Source organism: Neophocaena asiaeorientalis, unplaced genomic scaffold, assembly GCF_003031525.2.
Source record: "Neophocaena asiaeorientalis asiaeorientalis breed wild unplaced genomic scaffold, Neophocaena_asiaeorientalis_V1.1 scaffold30, whole genome shotgun sequence".
In the NCBI taxonomy this organism is placed as follows: domain Eukaryota; kingdom Metazoa; phylum Chordata; class Mammalia; order Artiodactyla; family Phocoenidae; genus Neophocaena; species Neophocaena asiaeorientalis.
In genome coordinates, this window is record NW_020174923.1 from 17,735,227 (window position 1) to 17,757,285 (window position 22,059).

At 56.9% G+C, this 22,059-nt stretch overlaps 1 protein-coding gene across 2 annotated transcripts; it reads left to right on the forward strand.

The window, feature by feature from the left end:
- The first annotated feature begins 2,649 nt into the window (after positions 1–2,649).
- Positions 2,650–18,788, forward strand: SLC4A1 (solute carrier family 4 member 1 (Diego blood group)). Of its 2 annotated transcripts, XM_024760913.1 has the most exons (20): positions 2,650–2,789; positions 6,402–6,484; positions 6,591–6,678; positions 7,674–7,741; positions 8,585–8,765; positions 8,874–9,009; positions 9,442–9,565; positions 9,721–9,805; positions 9,956–10,152; positions 10,654–10,864; positions 11,088–11,294; positions 11,470–11,618; positions 11,733–11,927; positions 12,854–13,027; positions 13,472–13,561; positions 14,060–14,226; positions 14,723–14,976; positions 16,015–16,184; positions 16,283–16,459; positions 17,150–18,788. In XM_024760913.1, the coding sequence occupies exons 2-20, from the start codon at positions 6,470–6,472 to the stop codon at positions 17,228–17,230; spliced, it is 2,769 nt and encodes a 922-aa protein (XP_024616681.1). In that variant the 5' UTR covers positions 2,650–2,789; positions 6,402–6,469; the 3' UTR covers positions 17,231–18,788. The 2 variants fall into 2 exon arrangements, with proteins under 2 accessions (XP_024616681.1, XP_024616680.1); XM_024760912.1 differs by lacking the exon at positions 2,650–2,789 and having other exon boundaries at positions 6,347–6,484.
- Positions 18,789–22,059: the final 3,271 nt, after the last annotated feature.

Genomic DNA, 22,059 nt, shown 5'->3' on the forward strand with positions numbered 1-22,059 from the left:
ACAGGGTCTCCCTCGGGGACAACCAGTCCCAACCCATGATCTGGGCCGTGTGGTCTGGAATAATATCAGATGGGAGTGCAATCAAATCCCAGTTCAGGGTGGGCTTCCGCAGGCCCAGCTCGGGGCTCCACCCTCGGCTCACCTTGTTCCTGCCAACATTTGAACTTGGCACCCAAACTTCTACAAGCATGAACTTGGACAGGGGCATCCGTGGACCTTGGAGAGGGGACCAGGTAGGTGCCTCCCTAGTGCTCTAGGAAATGGCGGGGTCTGGATGTCAAGAGGGGCTCTAAGTGAAGAGGATGAGGGGGTGGGGGGGTGGCCCTGGAGGACCAATCAGGATACCCTCTCAGGGCATCCTGGGGCCCTGCTCAGTTCCCCCAAAGCCCAGGCTTTCTGACCATCTCCATCCAGCCCAGGGGCATGGCTAGGGGGAGGCAGGCCTCTCTCGTCTGATTTCCTCAGAGCCCAGCGCAGTGCGAGGCACTGAAGCCTTCAAATAAATTGAACTGACCCAAGTCCAAATTGGAATCAAATGAGTGAAAGGAGCCATCACTACTTCCTGGAGAATCATTAACAAGCCAAGTGCGACGTCGGGTGGATTTGGGGAAACAGCCACGCCCAGTCAAGGTGACAAGAGTGACCAAGAGCACGTGGTGTGAGTAGAAGGACCAGAGGCCAGTCCGCTCTGCTGCTGCTTCGGTGACTGGTGGGCTGGTCCCCGCAGGACAGCCGAACAGCTGGGTGGATTCTCCTTCTAAGCCAGACGTTCCCATTTGTCATCCCCCCTTCTCCCCGCCTCTCACCTAGCTGGCTGCCAGTCCCTTCTGGGCCCTGGGAGAGGTGCTGTGTTTCAGTCTCCTGCACTCAGCTGCCTCTCAGCAACTGGGACAGGCAGAGGGCAAGGTGCCTGGGACCTCTGGGCTGTGGTGGGAAGGCAGGGCTTGCATCTGGTATTCGCTGCCGCGAGCTGCAGAAAACAGTCCAGTCTGGACCAGGGCCTGGAACAGATGCCACCAGCTGGGAGACTGAACACGAAGGCGGAGCAGAGGAGGCATCCCCATCCCCCCTCGCCACGGCCGCTCTGCTCCTGACTGGCATGAAGGCCAAGGGTGGCAGGAGGGAGCCCAGGGCTTGGCCTCAGACAGGGCACCAGCTGCAGGGAGTCACCTACCTCTCCACCCTCAGCTTTCTCACCTGTAAGAGGGAAAGAATAGTAAACAGCGCCTTCCTCACAGGGGCTTGCAGAGCTCAGAGAGGTGATGCCTGTGAAGCGCTGGGCATGGCACCAGCACAGAGCCGGTGCCCATTCATTGGTTATTCTTTTTACTGGGAAGCCACTTTACCTCTCTGTCGTGTTAGTTTCCTCCTCTGTAAAATGGGGAGGCTATAAGGATTAAGTGTGACCACCAGGTGAAGCCCCCAGTGCAGAGCCTGGAACAGACCCTCTGCAAACTGGAGGATTCCAGCTCCGGGTCTGAATGGATGGATGCCCTTTCTCTCTCTGTCGGGGCTCGGCACGTGCGGGCTTGTGGTGAGCCCCAGGAAATGGTTGTGGAATTACTGGATATGCCACCTCTCAGTCCTTGTCTCTGCGTTTCTATTGTTTGAGTCTGAAGCAGGAAATCCCCAAGCTGGCAGCCGCAGGACCGACACTCTCCCTTTACAGATGAGGTCACGGAAGCGCGGAGAAGGGCAAGCACTTGCCGTGCGTCCCGCAGCCAAGCAGGGTCGGAGCTGGGCTAGGACGGTTTCCTTCCTCCACGCAGTGTCCACAAAACCCCCTTTCTGTCCGCTTTCAAACCTCTGTTCACTCGTGCCCATCTGACCTCCTCTTTCAGTCTCTGCCTCTTTAGCAGCCCGAGCCCAGGAACCGGTGACCAGCCCCAGTACCCGCCAAGAGCAGGGACTGCCCTGCTGGGGAGTGGCGGTGGGAGCTGAGAATGCCAGCTGCTCAGGCCCCGGGGCCTGGGTCGGCTGCCGACAGAAGAGCCAGTGTGCCCAGGCATTGGGGCTTTGTGAGCTCAGAGCTCCGTGTGGGGACGTTGTTTTTGTTGACCTGAGATTGTTTCAGGTTGACTGAAGGGCTGCGTCTTAGCGCCCAGGCGCCAGTTCTTTGGAGCTGGCTGGGGTCTTGAGGAGAGGATGGAGGGGGTGCCCTAGTCTGGGGCAAGAAAGGGCAGTGGCTGCCTGGGTGCCCCCCCTCCATGAACACCAGTCCCTGAGGGCAAGGCTACAGAGGAAGAGTGAGCGAGTCCCGAGGGACAGCACCAGGACAGGAGGGAGGAGAAAGCAAGCGCCCGTGCATCTTGGGACCTGAGCAGAGGGGCCTGGCCAGAATGAGGAGGGACAGAGGCAGGACAGGGGCATCCAGATGTTGGGACAGACCCGCTGGGAGGCTGGGAGCTCCAGGAACCCAGCCATCGAATGTTAGTCCACGAAGGAAGACCCAGGAGACTCGTAGGGGACAGGAGGGCCTTGGGAGGCCTTGGAGGCTGGCCATCCGGGGTTGGGTGGGGTGGGCCAGACTCACAGCTGTCCAGATGTGGGTGAGAGATAACTCTGTTTACTGGGCATCCAGCGGGAGCGGGGCAGGGGGTGGAAGGGGCTCCCAGGGCCCATGGGGCGGGCAGATTAGGAGGCGGGGGCATGAGTCAGGGGTTTGGGAGCTGCCCCAGGGGCACGGGAGCGAGGACCAAGTGCGGTTAGAGCGGGTGTGAGCTCAGCTGGTCGTAGAGGCCACCGGCGGCTGCAGGAGTTCGCCGAGGGACCTGGAGGCTCGTGAGCAGGTGAGCAGGGCGGGGAGGGGCTGGGGTGATCCTGAGGTGCCTGTCCTGAGGGTTTCTGCAGGTGCCCAACCTGAATCTGTGCCCGTGGGCATGGATGCTGGACCTGCGAGAGGGGTGCTGGTGGGCGGGATGAGAACGTTACAATGTGTGTTGTTGCCCCTAAGGGCACAGGCCCATTGGCCCCTGCGGCTGGGAAGAGTGGGGCGGCAGGTATTAGGAAGAAAAGGCTGGCACGCGGCAGCAGCCGTGGGTGAGCTGGCTGGGTGAGTGCATGTGGAGGGGCAAATCTGACTCCCCTCCAGGTGTGGGTCCTTGGCAGGTTCCTATTTACCAGCCCCTGAATTGAACAGGCTTGGGTCTCACCCCGCAGCCTCCTCTTTCCCCCGCATATGGGCACCCCCAGGCCACCCCGTCTCCCTCCTAAGAGCAGAATCGTCAGCTGACACTGCTTCTCATTTTGAAACACTTCCAGGGAATCTAACCAGGGAGACCTGGCACTGTCCCCATCCCAGGGGGTGTTTGGAAGAAAAGGAGGAGTCCCCCACCACCTGAGGATCTCAAAACACTTAGGTTAATTCCATGGGAATTGAAAGAAAATCAGAGGGGGATGAAGATAGCCAGTCTGTACTTGATCCCTAGTAGCAGTGAGAACGATAGCAAACGTTTACATAGAGCTGTTTTGTGCCAGGCATTAGTCTAAGTGCTTTATATACGTGAACTTACTTAAAGCTACAACAGGCCTATGAGGTAGATGGCATTATGATTAGCCCCATGTTACAGATGAGAAAACTGAGGCACAGAGAGGTTGAGTCACTTGCCTAAGGTCACACAGTAAGTGGCAGGGCTGGGATTTGAAGCCAGGCAGCTGGATTGCAGGGTCCATGCTCTTAGTCACTGATACTAAACAAGCTACTAGCTATTTTCTCTTCTGGGAGACAACTCAGGGCAATGGTTAGAGGTGTAGCTGGAGTCAGATAGGGCAGGGTTTAATCCTGCCTCTGCTACCTACCTGCTAGGGCACCGAAGCAGTAAACCTCTCTGAACCTCAGCTTTCTCATCTGTAAAGCGAGGCTAATGACCTTACCCGCCTCACAGAGTGGTTTGGGGAGAGATAAAACGGCGCAGCCATGTATGGTGTCGGGACGATTACACAAAGTTGGTGCTATGCCACCAGGGAGCCCTCCCCGCCTTGTGGTCCACGCCACCCCCACCAGCCTCTTCCAGCTGTGCTCTACTTCCGGGGCTCCAGATGCCCTGCTCCCCCTTATCTGCCTGGCCCTGGCTGGCGGGCTGGCCAGGTGTTTGGTGCGCTTCCAGGTGTTTGGTGCCATCAGGGTCCAGACTCTTATCAGTGTCAGCAGAGCAAGGCCTGCAGCTGGGGGGCGGCTGGGCCTGGTGGCGGCTACAATCTGGGTCATGGGTGCACCCTCTGAGGCCCCAGCAGAGCTCGAGACGCCTCTGTTCTCCCCTCTCCTCTCTCACTGAAGTCTCAGAACCCCAGCAGGAAGGCGTCCCATTGTACAGACAGGGTGACTGAGCCCTAGAGAGAGGCGGGGAGCTGCCAGTCAGTGGCAGAGAGGCAGCCTGGATGTCTGGGCTCTCGGGCTCCGAAGGGACCCTCTGACCCTCTCCCCTCTCAAATGGGAAACTAAGACCACAGTTCCAGCCCATAGGACGTTGTTGTGGGGGGGCGGGCGTAGCGTATGTTTAGCACCTCAGGCAACAAGGCCAGAGAAGGGAGAAAGAATAAAAATGGGAGAAGAGGAAGGCAGGGGAACCTGGGGAGAAGGGGACACGGACAGACAGAAAAGGGAGAGAAAAAAGGTACATGACCAGACTCCTCAAAAGGCAAGTCCCCTGCAGTAGGAACACCCCATCCTCAGGCTTTGGAAACCGCCCCCCCAAGGCCATCACTTGCCCTACAACCCCCCAAGGCAGGGACCGCTGCGTTTCTCAGTGTAGGTCAGGGGCTCACGCACGCCCCTCTCTCTATCTCTAAGGACCTCAGGGCCAACCATTCCTCAGAATGGCTCTTTCCGTATATACTCCCTGCCCTGTTCCCTCCCACAGCGCCCAGCCCTGTCTCGCATGGTCCTCTCTCTGCATCTTGCCCACCATTCCTGGCACCTGGGCTAGCCCTCCCCACCTCTCAGCCCTTCACATCCCACCGGTGCTTCTGGACCCAGCACCAGTGTCCCCTCCACCAGAGACACTCCGCCTGCAGCCCCACTGCGAGTCCTACTTCCCCATGCCACAGGCACCCTCAGCACCCAGCATGGTCTGCTCACTGCTTGTGTTTGTCTGGGGCATGTGTTTTCTCCTGAACGCCTTAGCCTGTCACGTGTCCCCAGCTTGTCTCCCCAGTCAGGGTTGCGAGCTTCTGGAGAGTAGAACAGTGTCTTGTTCATCTCAGCTTCCCAGGCTCCATGCCAGGCACAGAGTGGGCACGTTTGTCAACCTGACCCAAATCCCTGCGTCTACAATGCGCTCTGCTGCTGTGGGTAAGGCGGAGGATGTCCCTCCACACCCAGCCTGGGGCCGCGCCAGGGCACCCCTGTGCTCTCCTTGGGCTGGTCCTCACATTCCTGCAGTGGGCATCCTTCCTCTCCACTAGAGACACAACTGAGAAAACGGAGGCGCAGGGCTCCACTGCCTCCTGGCTGGGTCCTAGTCATCCTGGCTCCCCAGCCCCAGAGCCCCAAGCCTGCAAGGGGGAGCCATTCTTACATTCTTTCAACACGTATTTATTGAGTGCCTACTATGTGGCAACCACTCTGCTAGGAGTGGGAGATCCAGTGAGGATTGAGACGCGCAGGATCTTAGCACTCATGTGGCTTCCTTTCTAGAGGCGTCCTCAGACCATATATCCACAAATGAATTAAGAAACCAGAAAATGACAGATTGGGTTAGTGACTGTTAGGGTGGTCAAGAAGGGAATCTGAAGAGGTAGCCATATGAGCTGAGATGTGGGAAGGGCTGAAGTGTGGGAGTAGGGGCATCCAGGATGTGGCCAACTACATGTGCAAAGGCCCTGGGGCAGGAAAGGGCTTGGTAAGGAGGCCAATGGAATAGGTGGTGAGAGAGCAAGAGAGAGGGAGTTCAAGATGGAGTAGGGGAGAGAAGCAAGGCCATATCATCCAGGACCTGTGAGCCACTCCTAAGGATACTGCGGCCCCATGCCCAGGAGGAGGCAGCCATTTCTGGGAGAAGAGGGTATTCCGTGGAGACTCTCAGCTAAGCTCCCTGAAGGAGGGACACTTCATGTTCTTGGAGTTGGTGATTCCTGGGGATGGGCAGAAAAGGAAGCCAGGTGAGGACTGGTGGATGGTGGAAGGAGTCGGATTGGAAGAACACCCCCCATCCCATCCTCCCAAACATCCTTATGTCAGTGCCAGCTAAGTTTCCTCTTCCCTGCTCTGCCCTGTCTCTCCGACCCCTGCACACCTGCCCTCAGACCTACAAATCCAACCCCCTACTCACACTTCTTTCCTCTGACCCCATTGTCTCCCAACACCTGGGATCCCCCTTCACTCAAATACAGCCCCCTGTGGGGACGAATGGGAGACCCCAGGCTGCCCTGTGCCTCACTGAGCCTGTGCCTTTCCCCTGCAGGGACCTGCAGTGTGGGTTATGCTGGGGGCTCAGATCACTGCAGACAATTGAACAATCAGGACAGCGCCATGGGGGATTCACAGGTGAGTCTTGGGTGGCATCTGCAGGGCTCCTAACCCTGGACTCCTACCTTCACGGAGGTTTGTGGAGCCCCCTCCACAGCCCAGCCCTGATGGCAACTTCTCACAGGAGAATGAAGATAAGCTGGAGGAGTTTCTAGAGCAGAAGGAATATGAAGACCTTGGATTCCCCACGCTCCAGGTGGAGGAAGCAGAAGGTGAGCCCCATCTCCCTCTCTCCTGCTGGGATGAGCTGCTGAGCCCCATTAGACACAGGTGGGGAACTTGTCCTCCCCTTCTCCCCGCTCCCCCCCGGCCCAGCCCCAGGGCCAGTTCTCCCACAATCCTGGCTGATTGAAGGATAAACAGAGTTTTGTTTGAAATGATCACAGGAGGTGACTGGGGGTGGGTGCTGGAGGCAGGACCAGTCACCCATCACTGTGCCCCTTAGATTTGTAGGAGGGCAGCCAGGCCTGTCGGGGACGAGGGCATGAGCCCGCATGCCACCCGTGCCTATCCAATGCCGGCTTCCAGGCCAGGCACTGGGCCTGTTCTGGGAACATTGTTCTGTTTGGGGGTCCAGGAGTCCTGAGAAATGGGGGGGGCCATAGAGACCCTCAGGGCGGAGAAACATCAGGAAACCTTCCTGGGCCTGGCCAAGGTCTCGGTTGGGGAGCCCCGGGAAGGGACCTGTTTACTGTCAACAGGACTTAAGTGCTAGCAATTGGTATTGGAGATAAGAGGCCCCTCTGGGAAATGAGGGCTGGGGGTGCAGGGGCCAATAATATAAGGGCAGACCACACGGGGCACCCAAGCTCCACTTGGAGGCAGCGAGAAGCTACTGGCTGGTGGGATCGTTGAGGCAGGTGGGAAGAAAGAAGGGAATCTGGCCCCAGAAGGTAGCAGGAGAGAGAAGAGAATTGCCACTCAGGACTCCCCAATCCCCTCGGAGATGACCCTCCTCGTCACCACTGAGGATGAGCCCCAGGGGTCCTCCACAGCGCTCAGATGGGGAGTGACAGTGCCAGGCTGGGCGGCCAAGAACACGCGTGGGGGGCCACAGCCCACTGAGCAGCAGGGGCAGGGTCCCAGCCAGGGGCAAGGGGAGGGAGAGCGGCATCATCCCTGTGGTGTCCAAGGCTCATGCTGGTGGTGCAGGAAAGTCTTGCGGGAATTGTCTGCGGCCAGCGCTAACCGGCTTCTTGATTTTCAGCTCAGCTCACCGAGCCGACAGCCACAGACTACCACACCGCGCCGCACCGCCCCCCAGACGTCCTCGAGGTGAGCACCCCAGCCTCCCCCGATTCTCTTTCCTGTGCAGCCCTTGGGATCCATCATTCTACCAGGGGAGGAGAGGAGCAGAGGGATAGCTACAGTTTCAGGATGGGGGAGAGAAGGCATGGGCCTCCTGGGAAATAGGTAAAGGACATCTACCAGTGAGGGGGAGACCCGGGGCCCCCTTCCACTGATGGGGGAGCTCCCTGGACAAAGATGAATGGACAGCTGGAGGTCTGAGCCACCAGGTCCGCTGGCCCGGGCTGGGCTGTCAGTTACTCCCCGGGGAAGCACAGAATTAAATACATGCTCTCCTCAGCCCAGTCCCCCAAGGCCCCCCACGTCCTTGCTGGACTCCAGACGGTCTAGCTGATTAGAAAATCGGGTCTGCCCTCAGCTAGGCCCCTGGGACTGGCCATCTGGCCCCAAGGAACCCCAAGGGCATGCTGAGCCCTCACGACAATCTTGGAGGCAGGAGGCTGACCCAGTGACCCCAAAGGCTTCCCTCTTCTTTCCTCTCCTGCTCACTCTAGCAGCCCTTTTGGCCCAGAGTTTCTTCAAATGCCTCTGAAATGGGGTGAGGGGTCTGGTCAGGAGGTTGGGGAACAGAGCCAGAGGTGGGGGACCCCCAGTCATCTCCTCACATGTCACACTTCACTCTACACCCTGAGGATGTAGCTCCTGACGGTGCCTTCTGAGCTCAGGCTCTGCCCTCAGTGCTCCAGGACCCCTGGGCCTCTGACGGACATCTCTCAGAGCCTGCTGAGTGCCCACCGTGCCCTGGGCTTCCAGCCTCCCCATAGCCCTACCCGGGGCCCGAGGGACTAATTCAGGCCTGTGGGGCTGCAGGTCGTCGTGGAGCTGTGGGAACTGGTGATGGATGAAAAGAACCAGGAGCTACAATGGATGGAGACAGCGCGCTGGGTGCAGCTAGAGGAGAACCTGGGGAAGGACGGGATCTGGGGCCGCCCACACCTGTCTTACCTCACCTTCTGGAGCCTCTTGGAGCTGCAGAAAGCCTTTGCCAAGGGTGAGTGAGCCCCTCTGTGTCCCTCTGCGTGTGGCCCCTGCATGTGAAGCTGCTAGGGAGGAGGAGGGCCAGGGCCAGCCAGCCCGTTCACCCGTCCCCTGCCTGCAGGTACTGTCCTCCTGGACCTGCCAGAGAAATCCCTGGCCGGGGTGGCCAGCCAGCTGCTGGACAGGTTTATCTTCGAGGGGCAGATCCAGCCTCAGGACCGAGAAAATCTGTTCCGGGTCCTGCTGCTCAAACACAGGTGCCCCTGCCTGCCAGGCCCTGGATTCCACACCCACAGGGCCCATCTCCCCGGCCCGCCTGCCCCAAGCTCTCCCTGGGGGTCAAGATGGCCCCTCCCGACCAGGCTGGGTCCCACTTTTCTTCCACAATGTCTCCTGCTTCCGACACCTCTCGAGCGGTAACCATGTCTCCACGCTCAGGGCTGGGGGCCGCTGGTCCCCAGGAGGGCGGACTCTCAAGGTCCCTCTCTCCATCCATTTTTCTGGCTCCACCTAGTCGTTCCAGACAGAGGTCACCCACTTCCATCCACAGTGTCCTTCAGAGGAGGCCTGGGCCTCTCTAGTCTGGTCACTGGCAAGTCCCATGTCCCTCCCACCACGGGTCTCCACTCTGCTGACAGCCCAGGCTGAGCAGCCTACTCAGCCCATGTCCCCTGTGTGTCGTCCTGCAGCCACGCCAGAGATGTGGAGGCCCTGGGGAGTGTGAAGCCTGCAGTCCTGACACGTTCTGGGGACCCTTCACAGCCTCTGCTCCCACAGCATCCCTCGCTGGAGACAGAGCTCTTCTGTGAACAGGTGAGGCTGTACCAGGGGTGTGTGAGGAGAGCCGGAAAGCTCCCAACCTGAACATGGTTCGAAATGAGAGTGGGTAGGGCAGACGGGGTGGGCTACTCCAGTGTCCAGGGTCCAGAGTGGCCAGAGGACTCCCCTCACCACCCTCCTTCCGACAGGGAGAGGGGAGCGCGGAAGGGCACTCGTCATCTGGAATGCTGGGAAAGAGTCCCCAGGACCGGGAGGCCACCCTGGTGCTGGTGGGTAAGTGGGCAGAGCGTCCATCCCTCACCCCTTCATGTCCCCTGCTCCTGCCTCCTGCCCTGGCCCAGCCTGCCTCTCCCTAAGCCTGGACCCCAGCAGCGCGCCCCCCTTGGCCTGGCCCTACCACCTCACTTCGTCTGTCCCCAACAGGCTGTGCCAGGTTCCTGGAGCGGCCAGTGCTGGGCTTTGTGCGACTAAAGGAGCCTATGGAGATGGAGCAGAAGCCACAGGAGCCAGAGGGGCCGGCAGTCCCTGTGCGCTTCCTCATTGTGTTGCTGGGACCTGAGGCCCCCAACATCGACTACACCCAGCTGGGCCGGGCTGCTGCCACCCTCATGTCAGAGAGGGTGAGGAGGGGCCGGCGAGGGCTCGGGGAGCCCAGGGGGCTGGCTGGCAGCTGAAGCCTTGTCCCCGGCCCCGGTTACTTTAACTTAACTAGTTTGGCCCATTCAGTCTGATCTAGCTGCTTCCGTCCTGTCTGGCCAGGGGGAGTCCAAGCCCGTGTAGTCTGGCCTAGCCCTGCCTGATCATGCCTGGTCTAGTCTGGCCCACTCTGCCCTGGTTCTGTCTGGTTAGGTCTGGCCTGGTCCAGCCTGATCTGCTCTCGTTCCATCTGGTCTGCTATAAGCCACCTGGTTCGCTTTAGTTCTTTCTGCTTTCCCGACTCAGGGCCCTGTCTGCCTCCCCAAAGCCCTTTCAGAGCAGAAGGTGGAAGGCCAGGGGGGAAGGAAAAGCAGTCCCCAGCAAGCAGGGGCTGGGGGACAGGGGCCCCTAGGCCCTGGCTGTGGCCTCTTGGATCCTTTTGCCGAGCAGGTCCTTGTGGCTCTGACCTTCCTTCCTGCTCCCAGGTGTTCCGCACTGATGCATACTTGGCCCAGAACAAGGAGATGCTGGTGCATTCCCTAGAGGGCTTCCTAGACTGCAGTCTGGTGTTGCCGCCCACGGACACGCCCTCTGAGGATGCCCTGCTCAGTCTGGTGCCCGTGCAGAAAGAGCTGCTGAAAAGACGCTACCTGCCCAGCTCTGCCAAGCCAGAGCCCAGCTTCCTCAAGGGCCTAGGTACCTGCCCTGCCCAGCCCTAGGCTTGCTGAGCCCAGCACAGCCCTGTGAGCCCCTACCGCCCCTCTTCCCATTAAATCTCCCATGTCCCCTCTCCCTGTCCTCATGCCTCCCAGTATCCTGGATCACCCCATTCCCATCAGACAATCCCCTTCTCGATTCCCTTTTCCCCACACTTCCCCCTTCCACCCCCCCGTGACCGTGGTCCTGCCCTTCACTACAGATTTGAATGGGGGTCTAGAGGACACCCAGGATGACCCTCTGCAGCGGACAGGCAGGCTCTTCGGGGGACTGGTACGTGACATCCGGCGCCGCTACCCCCGCTACTTGAGTGACATCACAGACGCATTGAACCCCCAGGTCCTGTCTGCCATCATCTTCATCTACTTTGCTGCCCTGTCACCCGCCATCACCTTCGGTGGCCTCCTGGGTCAGTGCCTCTGTGTGTCCCACTAACCCTCACCTCTGACCCTCTGGCCTCAGTATCAGCCCTGACTTTGCCCCGATCTGACACTCCGGACACCTACATCATCTTGTCCATGAGATACTCTATCGGCCTCTGGAAATGACCTTGACCTTGACCGCACTGTCACTTCCATCCACAGGAGAAAAGACCCATAACCTGATGGGTGTGTCGGAACTGCTTATCTCCACCGCGGCGCAGGGCATCCTCTTCTCCCTGCTGGGGGCTCAGCCCCTGCTCGTGGTGGGCTTCTCAGGACCCCTGCTCGTGTTTGAGGAAGCCTTCTTCTCGGTAGCTCTGTTCTGGCCCCACTGTCACCCTGTAACTGGCCCCTGGCCCAACCCGCTTCATGCACGGGGCCTGGGCCCATTTATCTGACCCCAGCTCCCTCTGACCACCCTACAGTTCTGCAAGAGTAACGGCCTGGAGTACATCGTGGGCCGTGTGTGGATTGGCTTCTGGCTCATCCTGCTGGTGGTGCTGGTGGTGGCCTTCGAGGGCAGCTTCCTGGTCCGCTTCATCTCCCGCTACACCCAGGAGATCTTCTCCTTCCTCATCTCCCTCATCTTCATCTATGAGACCTTCTCCAAGCTGGTCACGGTGAGGGCCATGGGAGTGTTAAGAGGCACGTGTGCGTGCATGTGTGTGTGTGTGTGACTGTGGGTGTCATTGCACATGCGTCTGTACGGCATTTATGTGCCCGTGTTTTCACGGTATGTGACTGTGACCACATACATGTTGATGCCTGCTGTCTGTGGGCCGGTATTCTCACCATGGCTGTGCGGAGTGACGGTGCATGAGAGCTCCCCTCTGCCTGCACAGGCCCATGTGTATAACCACAGGCAGTAACCAGTGGGCACGTGTGAGACTGAATGTGGGAAACTGCAGGCATGGCGGGGTAGCAGGGGTCCTGGAGACTCTGAAGTCCCCCACTCCTTCTCCTGCAGTTGCCCTTAGGAACTGCAGGGCCTGCAGAGGGCATGCCCCGCCTCCTCAGCTCTGTCACCTTAAACTATGCCTACGTCTGTGTCTGCGTTTTACATGGAGGAAGGGTGGATACTGGACATCTACCCGATTCTGTTGGTCGGTGGGTCTTTCTCTGGTTTCCAAGTGTCTGGAGCCTAAGTCTTTTTAGGAACCTCCTTGGCACTTGTTTCCTGCCCTCCAGCCTTGTCATGGCTCCCAGGCCCTGGATGCTCGTGCGTGCACGCACACACACACACACACACACACACACACACACTTTCATTTCCTCCATGGCCTGCCCCGCCCAAGCCTGGCCTGGTCCTCAGTCCTGAAAACCAAGCTGTGGAATCCCATTGCCTCTCTGTTACTATGTCAGTTGAGGAAGAAAAGAGGTAGATGGATGATGCATAGACAGATGGATGGATGAATGGATGCTGAATAGAGAGATGGATGATGGATGGGTGGACAATGGATAGACAGATGATACATGATGCATGTATCATGATGGCTGGAGGATGGCTGGATGGGAGGAAAGAGGATGCCTTGGTTTTCTGCTGCAGATCTTCCAGGACCACCCACTGCTGGAGAACTACGACCACAACGTGACAAGGATACCCAAACCTCAGGCGCCCCTGCCCAACACAGCCCTCCTCTCTCTTGTGCTCATGGCTGGCACCTTCTTGTCCGCCATGATGCTTCGCAAGTTCAAGAACAGCTCCTACTTCCCTGGCAAGGTCAGCACGTCCCCCCACCTGTCCTTGCCTACACTGCCCTGTCCCAGTCTACAGCGCTCCCCTCAGCTTTCCCAGTGCCATTAGTTCCCCTTCTTACATTAGATTCCCATTTCCGATTCCAAGCCTCCCTCCCCCCTCATCATGCAGGAATTTACTCTTGAGACAAGCGCATCTCCCTTTCTCGGCAAGTCCAGGCTGAGAACCCAGTGGGGAACCAAGGACAGTTCTTGGAAGGGAGTGGAGAAGCTGTGGGGCCGGGGGTGGGGCTGGGCCAGGTGAACAAGAGAGGAGGCAGGTATGTTGAGAAGCAGGACAGGGCATTAGATGTTCCCCCTGGGGAGAGTGGGACCCCCTGGTGAAGACGGGGCAGGGGTGGGGGCAAGTGGCAGGTGAGAGGTGGGAAGCAACTGGGCACTGACCATTGGTCCCTTCACCTGCCCTCAGCTGCGACGAGTCATTGGGGACTTTGGGGTTCCCATCTCTATCCTGATCATGGTCATGGTGGATGCCCTCATCCAGGACACCTACACCCAGGTGACCCTCTCCCCCACCCTTATTTCATTCCCCCAGCATGCACCCTCCCCCAAACTGCCTCCCCAAACCTGAAACCAGCTAGAACTACCCCTTCCCCAGTCCTGTCTCTCCAAGCAGCCCCATGTTCTTCCCACGGCCCTTCAGGACACCTCTGGCTGAAGAAAGGGCCTGGGTCAGTTTGCCCCCTTTCACTCCTTAATCCAGGGCAGTAGGAAAGAATCCGCTTTGAAGCCAGGTTGATCTGAGTATGAATCTCAGTTTTGCTACCAAATAGCCGTGCAATGCAGAGCCAGCTACATAACTTCCCTGATCCTGTTTCCTCATCTATAAAGTAGGGAATGAGAAAATGTATGTAAAGGGCTTAGTGCAGTGACTGAGTACAAAGTAGATGCTCAATATAAGTAAGTTCCCAAGTGCCCAGGACCCTGGTTCTCCCTGTCCCCACCCTTCCCCATCCCCCTGCCCCCAGGTATTCTCACCAGCATCCCCCTCCCACAGAAACTCAGTGTACCTAAAGGGCTCACCGTATCCAACACCTCGGCCCGAGGCTGGCTCATCCACCCGCTGGGCTTATATAAGCCATTTCCCATCTGGATGATGTTTGCCTCCGCCCTGCCTGCCCTGCTGGTCTTCATCCTCATCTTCCTTGAGTCCCAGATCACCACGTAAGAGCCAGGGTGGGACTGGGCCTGGGAGGGTCCGAGGCAGAGAAAGGGACAGGCTCCAGGCAGGCAGGACACCAGGGACTGAATGCTAGTAGGAAGGATGGACGGGAAGGAGGTCCAGGTTTTGTGGGACATGACGTGGTACTATTTAGGGAGCCCTTTTTAATAAAAAGAATATAAAATGAGAACTATAAAATTAGGTGCTAGATCTTGGAAAGGGCCTGTGCCCGTGAGGTTCCCTGAAGCTTATTCTTCTTTAGCTTCAGTGTAGATCTGCCGGTGGGTGTTCTAGGTGATGATGAAAACACTTCTGCTCTTAAGAGTCTCGATTTCTCAAGATGGTGCAGGAGGGAGGGGAGAAAGGAACTCTAAGGGAGACGGGCAAAGAAGGATAAACTAAAGTGCAGAGGGACCCAAGTCTAGGGGAGGAAAGAGAGGGTAAAGAGGGTTGGGGTGAAGGAGAGCCCTGCTTACTCCTGACCTTCCACACCCCCAGGCTGATCATCAGCAAACCGGAGCGCAAGGTGGCCAAGGGCTCTGGCTTCCACCTGGACCTGCTGCTGGTCATGGGAATGGGCGGGGTGGCCACCCTCTTTGGGATGCCCTGGCTCAGTGCCACCACTGTGCGTTCTGTCACCCACGCCAATGCCCTTACGGTCATGGGCAAGGCCAGCACCCCAGGGGCTGCAGCCCAGATTCAGGAAGTCAAGGAACAGCGGATCAGCGGGCTCCTGGTCTCTGTGCTCGTGGGTGAGTGAGGATTGGCCACACTTTCCAGCACCCTCAGCCCCTGCCCCTTAGGATCCAGTGCCCCTCCAGCCCCACCCACCCTGCAGCCAGGTCTCCCCAGACACCCACTGCCCACATCTCCCCAGTGTCAGTTATTCACATGAAGGAATTCTGGAGGAAATACCCAAGGCACTGAAATGGGATCTGAGGGGGATGGGGGGGCACTCCATTACTCGAAGCTTCTCTAGACAAGACCCTGTACTCTGAGCTTCTCCAACAGTTCAGTGAACTGTGGGTTCCAGCCCTGCCCCGCTGCTGACTAGGTATCCCGCCTTGTCTCTGGACCTCAAGTTTCCCTCTCTGCACCATTAGAGGGTTCATTAGATGCCTGAGCTCTCTCTAGCTCTGTGACTCATACAAAGGGCAGTGCTCCTAGGTGGGGGTGTGAGGTGAAGACAGAGTGTCACTGATCTGAGTTCCAGAGCAGCTGAGAGTCCAGTTGGGCTTGGTGTGGGCAGTGCCACGGGATGCAGAGGCCAGGGAAGTTTCCTAAAGGAGGCGAAGCTGATGCTAGCTGGACGAGGGCTGGGATTTGGGTAGGTGGAGGGTGATGGAGGCATTCTGGACCGGGGTAAGAGGAAAGGTGGGCTTCTCTGCCCTCTGTGACTCCCTAGGTTAAAGGAGTAGGCTTTGAAGTCAGGCAGGCAAGAGTCTGACTCCCTGCTCTGCCACTTACTAGCTGTGTGGCCTTAGGTTAGTTGCTTCACCTCTCTGAGTCTACTTCCTCATCTGCAAAATGGGGGTAATATCTATTAAGAGGATCCAGGGAATTCCCTGGTGGTCCAGTGGTTAAGACTTGGTGCTTGCAATGCTGTGGGCCCGGGCTCCATCCCTGGTTGGGGAAATAAGATCCCAGAAGGTTCTTGGCGCGGCCAGAAAAAAAAAAAAGAGGATCCACACAAAGGGTTCCATATAGTCCCTGTGACATCATTCCCCAGCCTCTGCTTGTGCCGATCCTCTGGGGCAGCTGGGGCTAAGACTGCGTGGGTCTCCCCACAGGCCTGTCCATCCTCATGGGGCCCGTCCTGTCCCACATCCCCTTGGCTGTGCTGTTTGGCATCTTCCTCTACATGGGGGTCACGTCCCTCAGTGGCATCCAGCTTTTTGACCGCATCTTGCTTCTGTTCAAGCCGCGCAAGTACCACCCGGATGTGCCCTACGCCAAGCGGGTACGGGGCCCTCCCGGCTGCCCAGGTCAGGGGCGGGGGTGCGGGGGGGGGCTGGGTGCCTGGGCAGGGCAGGCCATGACCCCAGCCTCCGCCCGCAGGTGAGAACCTGGCGAATGCACTTGTTCACGGGCACTCAGATCATCTGCCTGGTAGTGCTGTGGGTGGTGAGAAGCATCAAAGCCATCTCGCTGGCCCTGCCATTCATCCTCATCCTCACGGTGCCCCTACGCCGCTTCCTGTTGCCACTCATCTTCCAGAACCTGGAGCTCCAGTGTGTGAGTTGCTTCTCCCACCACCCAGCCCGCGCCCCTCCCCCCCATTTCCTATGGCCAGAGGGCACAACTCCAGAGCGGAGGGCAGCAAGGGGACATCAGTGGGGCTCAGCGAATGTGAGAAGTGTGTCTGGGAACTAAGGAAGGCAGAAGAGCAGCGTGATTAAGGTCTAGGTTGGGGCCTGCGTCCAAATCCCGGCACTGCCACATCCCAGTGTGTGACCTGGAGCTAGCGGCCTCGTTTCTCTGTACCTCAGGTTTCCTCACCTGTAAAGAGAGGAATAATGACAGGGCTGGTGAGAGGACTGAGAGGCTCACGAGATGTGTTCCACTTGGGTGGTCCCCACCACTGAGCGGCTAGTCCCGTGGTCTTATAAACCATCCGGAGAGTGGCTCTTCCAGTAGAATTCTTCCACGATGTGACACAGGTCACTGTGGCGCTGCCCCGGTGAAGGGGTCTCCTGCCTGCCGTCTGGAGGCCCTCCCCTACCAGGGCACCAGATTCCTGGAGGCTCCCCGCCCTGAGGAAACCTCTCATCTAGACCAACCCTAGGAGATGCAGGGACAGGACAAGACTTGTCCAAGGTTCAAAGAGAGACAGGCTCTCCTGACCCCAGAGGTGCCTCAGCGCTGGGGGGAGGGCTCACCTGGGCCCTCAGCCACTCACCCTATGTCCTTCCTGCCCCCCCGCAGCTGGATGCTGACAATGCCAAGCCGAACTTCGATGAGGAGAACGGTCAGGATGAATATGATGAGGTGGCCATGCCTGTGTGAGGGGAGGGCCCATGCCCCAGAGCCCCCTCCATCATTCCACTTCCCCACTCTCCCAGGAAAAGCAGAAGTTCATGGGCACCCTATGGACTCCCAGGTCCCTCCTGGGGCAGCAGTCGAGGCCCTGGGGCCACGGGTGGGGGAAGGAAAGGGTGTCTAGGAAACCTTGTATGAAGGGTAGACTGGCTTTTCTGGATAGAAAAGGCCAGTGGGGCCCACAGTAGGGGGATTCGCTGTGCAGTCCCTCCTGTGGCCACACTGCCACCTGGGGGTCCCACCCTGGAAGACTTAGATTCAAGCCCTACCTCCTCATGAAACAGACACAGGAAGTAAAGAGGATGGGAGTTGGTGGGGGGGGATTCAAATTCCTGCTTTCTGTGTGACCTTGGGCAAGTCCCTGGATCTCTCCAGCCTCTGCTTCCTCATCTGTAAAATGGGTCTATTGATAATCACACCCACATACAGGATGGTTTCTGAGGACCAAAGTTAATGTGAAAAAAGGGCTTCGTAAAATCTGAAAGGACTATTATACAGTAGTCATCCTTCTTCAAGCCTGCCCAAAGTCACATAGCTCCTGAGCCATACAGCTGGGATTTGGCCTCTGAGGCCAGAATCTACTTCAGTCACCCACCTTTCCATGCTTAGAGATGCCCCTGCTGGCCCCTCTCTTCCTCCTCTCTGCTCCCACTGGGGACCCTCTTCTCTGGGGCGGAGGAAGGTGTCCTGGTGAGGGCAAGGTGCAGGTGAGGACAAAATCAGGGCTGGGACTCAGGACTCCTAAGTGCTGCTCCCTCCCCCACGCTCTCATTCATTCACTCATCCATTCATTCCACAAACATTTATCTAAGGCCCTGGGCCCCCATGGACACAGAGGTGACTGAGACAAGACCTTGCCTTGGGGTTGGGAGTGGGGGGCAGTGTGGAGTCCATTCAGCTTTCATTGTGCTTCAGCTACACACAGGCACACTCGCGCATGCGAGCCCCAATTAGAGACACACCGTCCTCAGCTCCACTTGAACCAAATCTTGGGGAGAACCCAGATTTGACCAATTGGGGTAGGAGACAGTGGGAGCTGCAGAATATGGGCAAAATCTATTTTTTTACAAAAGAAAAATATAAAAAGAGTTGAAAGAACTGGAAGTGGTGAGAGATGGTTGAAACTGAGAATCAGGGTGTGACAGAAAAAAAGGAGGCTGAGAGAGGGCTCTCAGGTACCTCCTGAAGGCTCACAGCTGCTTCCCACCACTTCACTGTTCTATGCCTCAGTTTCCTCATCTGTAAAATGGGGACGATAATGGTACCTACTTCGTAGGTTTGTTATAAGGATTAAAGGAGACATTGCCTATAAAGTGATTGCTTAGCACAGCGCCTGGCCTCAGACCCCATCAGAAGAGTTCAATAAAGTTAGCTGCTGGTATTGTTATTCTGACTGGGATGCCCCTGCCCCTTCCTACCCTCTGCTACTTGAACACTGCCAAGTGGAAAAAGTCACTCACCCTGCTAGCACCCTTCCCCTTGATGCTTGGGAATAGGTTTTACTAATAAATGCATCTGTGGTGGAGTGAGTGCCATGCTGGAATTCCCTTCCCAGGGTCGGGGGTCCAAGGGGTCTGGGCTGGAGAAGGAATGTATGGTGTGGAGCTAGTGCAGGGCTGTGGCCCTAGGGGACAGGAAGGGCCAGGCTGGGGGAGGGGTATGGCACTAGAGTTGGGGGAGAGGCAGGGCTGGTAGGCCAGAGCCCTAGGGTGGAGAGGGCCAGCACCCAGTGAGGGGGTGGGAGAGCAAGGGAAGACAAGTTTATGCCCCGGACATCCCTCCTCTCCAAAATAAGCAAGACCCATGGAGGTGGGGAGAGGGGCGCCTCCTGCCCTTTGCACAGTGAACCCCACATTCCTTAGGACCAGTTAGCCCCTTAGCCTGGACACATCAGTCTGGGCAGCACCGCTAACACAAATTGTCAGAGAGAAAATGCGGTTTGCCATCAGTCACACAGGAACAGCAACTCTTGACCAGCTTTCCACCAGCCCCCACTGTGACGCCCTTGGAGGCCCTGCCCCCGACTCCCACCCCCAGCCACTTCCAGCAACTCTAGGGGACTGCTGGGCCAGGTGTCACCCACCCCTGGTGAGGAAGGTGTCAGGACATCACCCCTCACCACCCCAACCTTCCAAAGAGAGGTCAGTGCAGTGTTGGGCCGCCTGGCTTCCTTCCCTGGATCTATATTTACATACTGCCTATCCCCAGCTGACCCCTCCCAGGCTGGCCAGGGCAGCCGCCAAACGGCCAGAGAGCTACTGTGGCCCCAGGGTAGTAGTCTCAGCCACTCACCTCCCACACACGGCAGCGTCATGTCCCACAGAGTTGTCCCAGTCCCCAGGGCTTGACAGAGGGACACCCTAAGTCAGCAGGGAAGGCATTAAGGAAATGTGAAGACCACAAAAAATCCATCGGGATCCAGCTTCCTGCCTGGCCCGAGACCTTACTCTCCCGACATTTCCTGCCCCCTCTCCTCGCAGATGCCCTGCCCCCCACGTCCACATTTCCTCTCAGGAAAACTACCTCACCGTGAATTAACTGCCATGAGGAACACCCTTTCGTGTGAACACAGAGTAACCTAAGCCTAACCCACTCCTGGCAAGGGAATAACTCAACAGAATTGAAAATCTCTGTACCTGAAACTATTCTTTGCGGGACTGTCTATGAAAGCAAAAAGCTAGAAAGAGTCCAAATACTCAGCAATAGGAGAGCTGTTAGTAAATTACAGTGAATTACCCGACATCAATATAATGGACCATTAGGCAGGCCCTAAAAATAACGATGATGATGAAGAAGTGATTGGATCAGCTTGGTGCAATCACGTGATCCTGGGCATCTGAGGCCGAGATATTTGAAATTCCAGCTAAGAACCACATTCCTGAGCTCAGTTTTCTGCATCTGCACAATGGAGGTCAGGACACGGTACTTACCTCACAATGTTACTGAGAGGATGAGTTGAGATCACACACCAGTGGGTCCTAGCCCAGTGCTGGCACTGAGTAAGCAAAAGTGCATTCCTAGGATTTCCCTCGTGGCGCAGTGGTTAAGAATCCGCCTGGCAATGCAGGGGACACGGGTTTGAGCCCTGGTCCGGGAAGATCCCACATGCCGCAGAGCAACTAAGCCCGTGCGCCACAACTACTGAGCCTGCGTGTCACAACTACTGAAGCCTGCACGCCTAGAGCCCGTGCTCCGCAACAAGAGAAGCCACCGCAATGAGAAGCCTGGGCATCACAGTGAAGAGTAGCCCCCGCTTGCCGCAACTAGAAAGACTTTGCGCAGCAACGGGACCCAACACAGCCCCCCCAAAAATTTAAAAATTAATTAATTAATTAATTAAAAAAGAAAAAGTGCATTCCTATTCCTAGGGGAAGCACGCAGTGATGTGACTGTCATGGTGACAGCCTTGTGGAAAAGTACGGTGGGCACAGGAATGAAGGTTAGAGGCTTAGATGGAAAAAATTAAAATGCCACGGTGGTAGAGGTATAGGGGATATCAATTTCTTTCCTCCTTCTTTTGGACTTTAGGTGCAAAGGGTTACGTTAATCATCCTCCCAGAGTGGATTTTCGTTGACCGTTCTTATTTCCTTCCTTCTGTCCTTCCTTCCGCTTTGTCCTCATTTTCTATTCCCTCCTATTTTCTTTCCCCTCCATAGGCGGTCACTCTCACATGTTTAATGTGTATCTTTTTGTGTGAACATAGTCTTGAAAATATGTGTCATTGATATTGTTTTAAGTTTTATTATGAATTTTAATACATACACAAAAGTAGAGACAATAGTACGACAAACCACCATATACTCATCTCCCAGACGCAGAACTTATCAAGATTTTGCCTTAAAATCTTGCTTAAATCTTTGCCTAAAATACACTTTCTCTTTTTTCCCTCTGCTGAACTAAATACTTGAAAGTAAATTTCATACATCATGCCATCTCACCCTTATACCTTTCAGCTATGCGTCCCCCCCAGCACTGATCATTTTTGAACCCAACTGCAGTGCCATTGTCACACCCAACAAAATTAGCAAAAAATTAGCATTCAATCCATAACTAAATTTCTCAGAATGTCTCTTTTTGGTTGGTTTCAGGGGGTATGTGTGTGTTGGGCTGTACCCCACAGGCCTACAAGCCCTGTGCTTGCCCAGCTTCGAGACCAAAGAAAGAGCCCAGAGTCAGCAACAGACACATCGATGGTTTAATGGATGGGGGAGCTTACATGTGTGAAGCAAGGCCCTGGAGCGACACCTCACCATGTACGGCAGACAGGACGTGGTGGCAGCCTTCGCTCCCTAAGGGAACGGGAGACTGCCACATATAGGGGGAACTGACATCAGGTTGGCTCATTAGTTACCAGGGGAAGAAGCAGAGAGGCATGCCCTTCACCACCCCTTTGATAAGCTATCACTAGCTGGGCCTGGGGCAAGTACATAGGAAGGTCAGTCATGTGCGTAGGGTATAGGTGAAGCACGCACTGGTCTGGCAGGGGATGTACACAGAGCAAGAGAACAGCCATCTTGAATGGCCTGACCATACAGTGTGTGTGTATTTCTATAAATTACCAGCACTGTGTTCTAGGCCTTGCCCTGTTCGTCCTCTTTGCACCCAGCACTGTGGCTTTAAGATCCAGCCAGGTTGCCCTGAGTTGGATCCAGCCAGGAACAGAGTTGCTTTAATTGCTGTGGGGCGCTCCATGGGGGCATTCCCCACCTTTGACCTCTTCACTCTCCCAGGGAGGGACATCTGACTGCACCCAACTCCCCTCCAGTAAGCAATGCTGCAATGCACATCCTCAGCC

What these genes read in the sequence shown, in the direction of transcription:
- SLC4A1 (XM_024760912.1), top strand. Translation starts at nt 6,347, where the DNA reads ATGGGAGACCCCAGGCTGCCCTGTGCCTCACTGAGCCTGTGCCTTTCC. An exon ending in GCCCCCCAGACGTCCTCGAG is followed by an intron (nt 7,742 to 8,584) that starts GTGAGCACCCCA and finishes GTGGGGCTGCAG; the next exon opens with GTCGTCGTGGAGCTGTGGGA. An exon ending in CCACCCTCATGTCAGAGAGG is followed by an intron (nt 10,153 to 10,653) that starts GTGAGGAGGGGC and finishes TCCTGCTCCCAG; the next exon opens with GTGTTCCGCACTGATGCATA.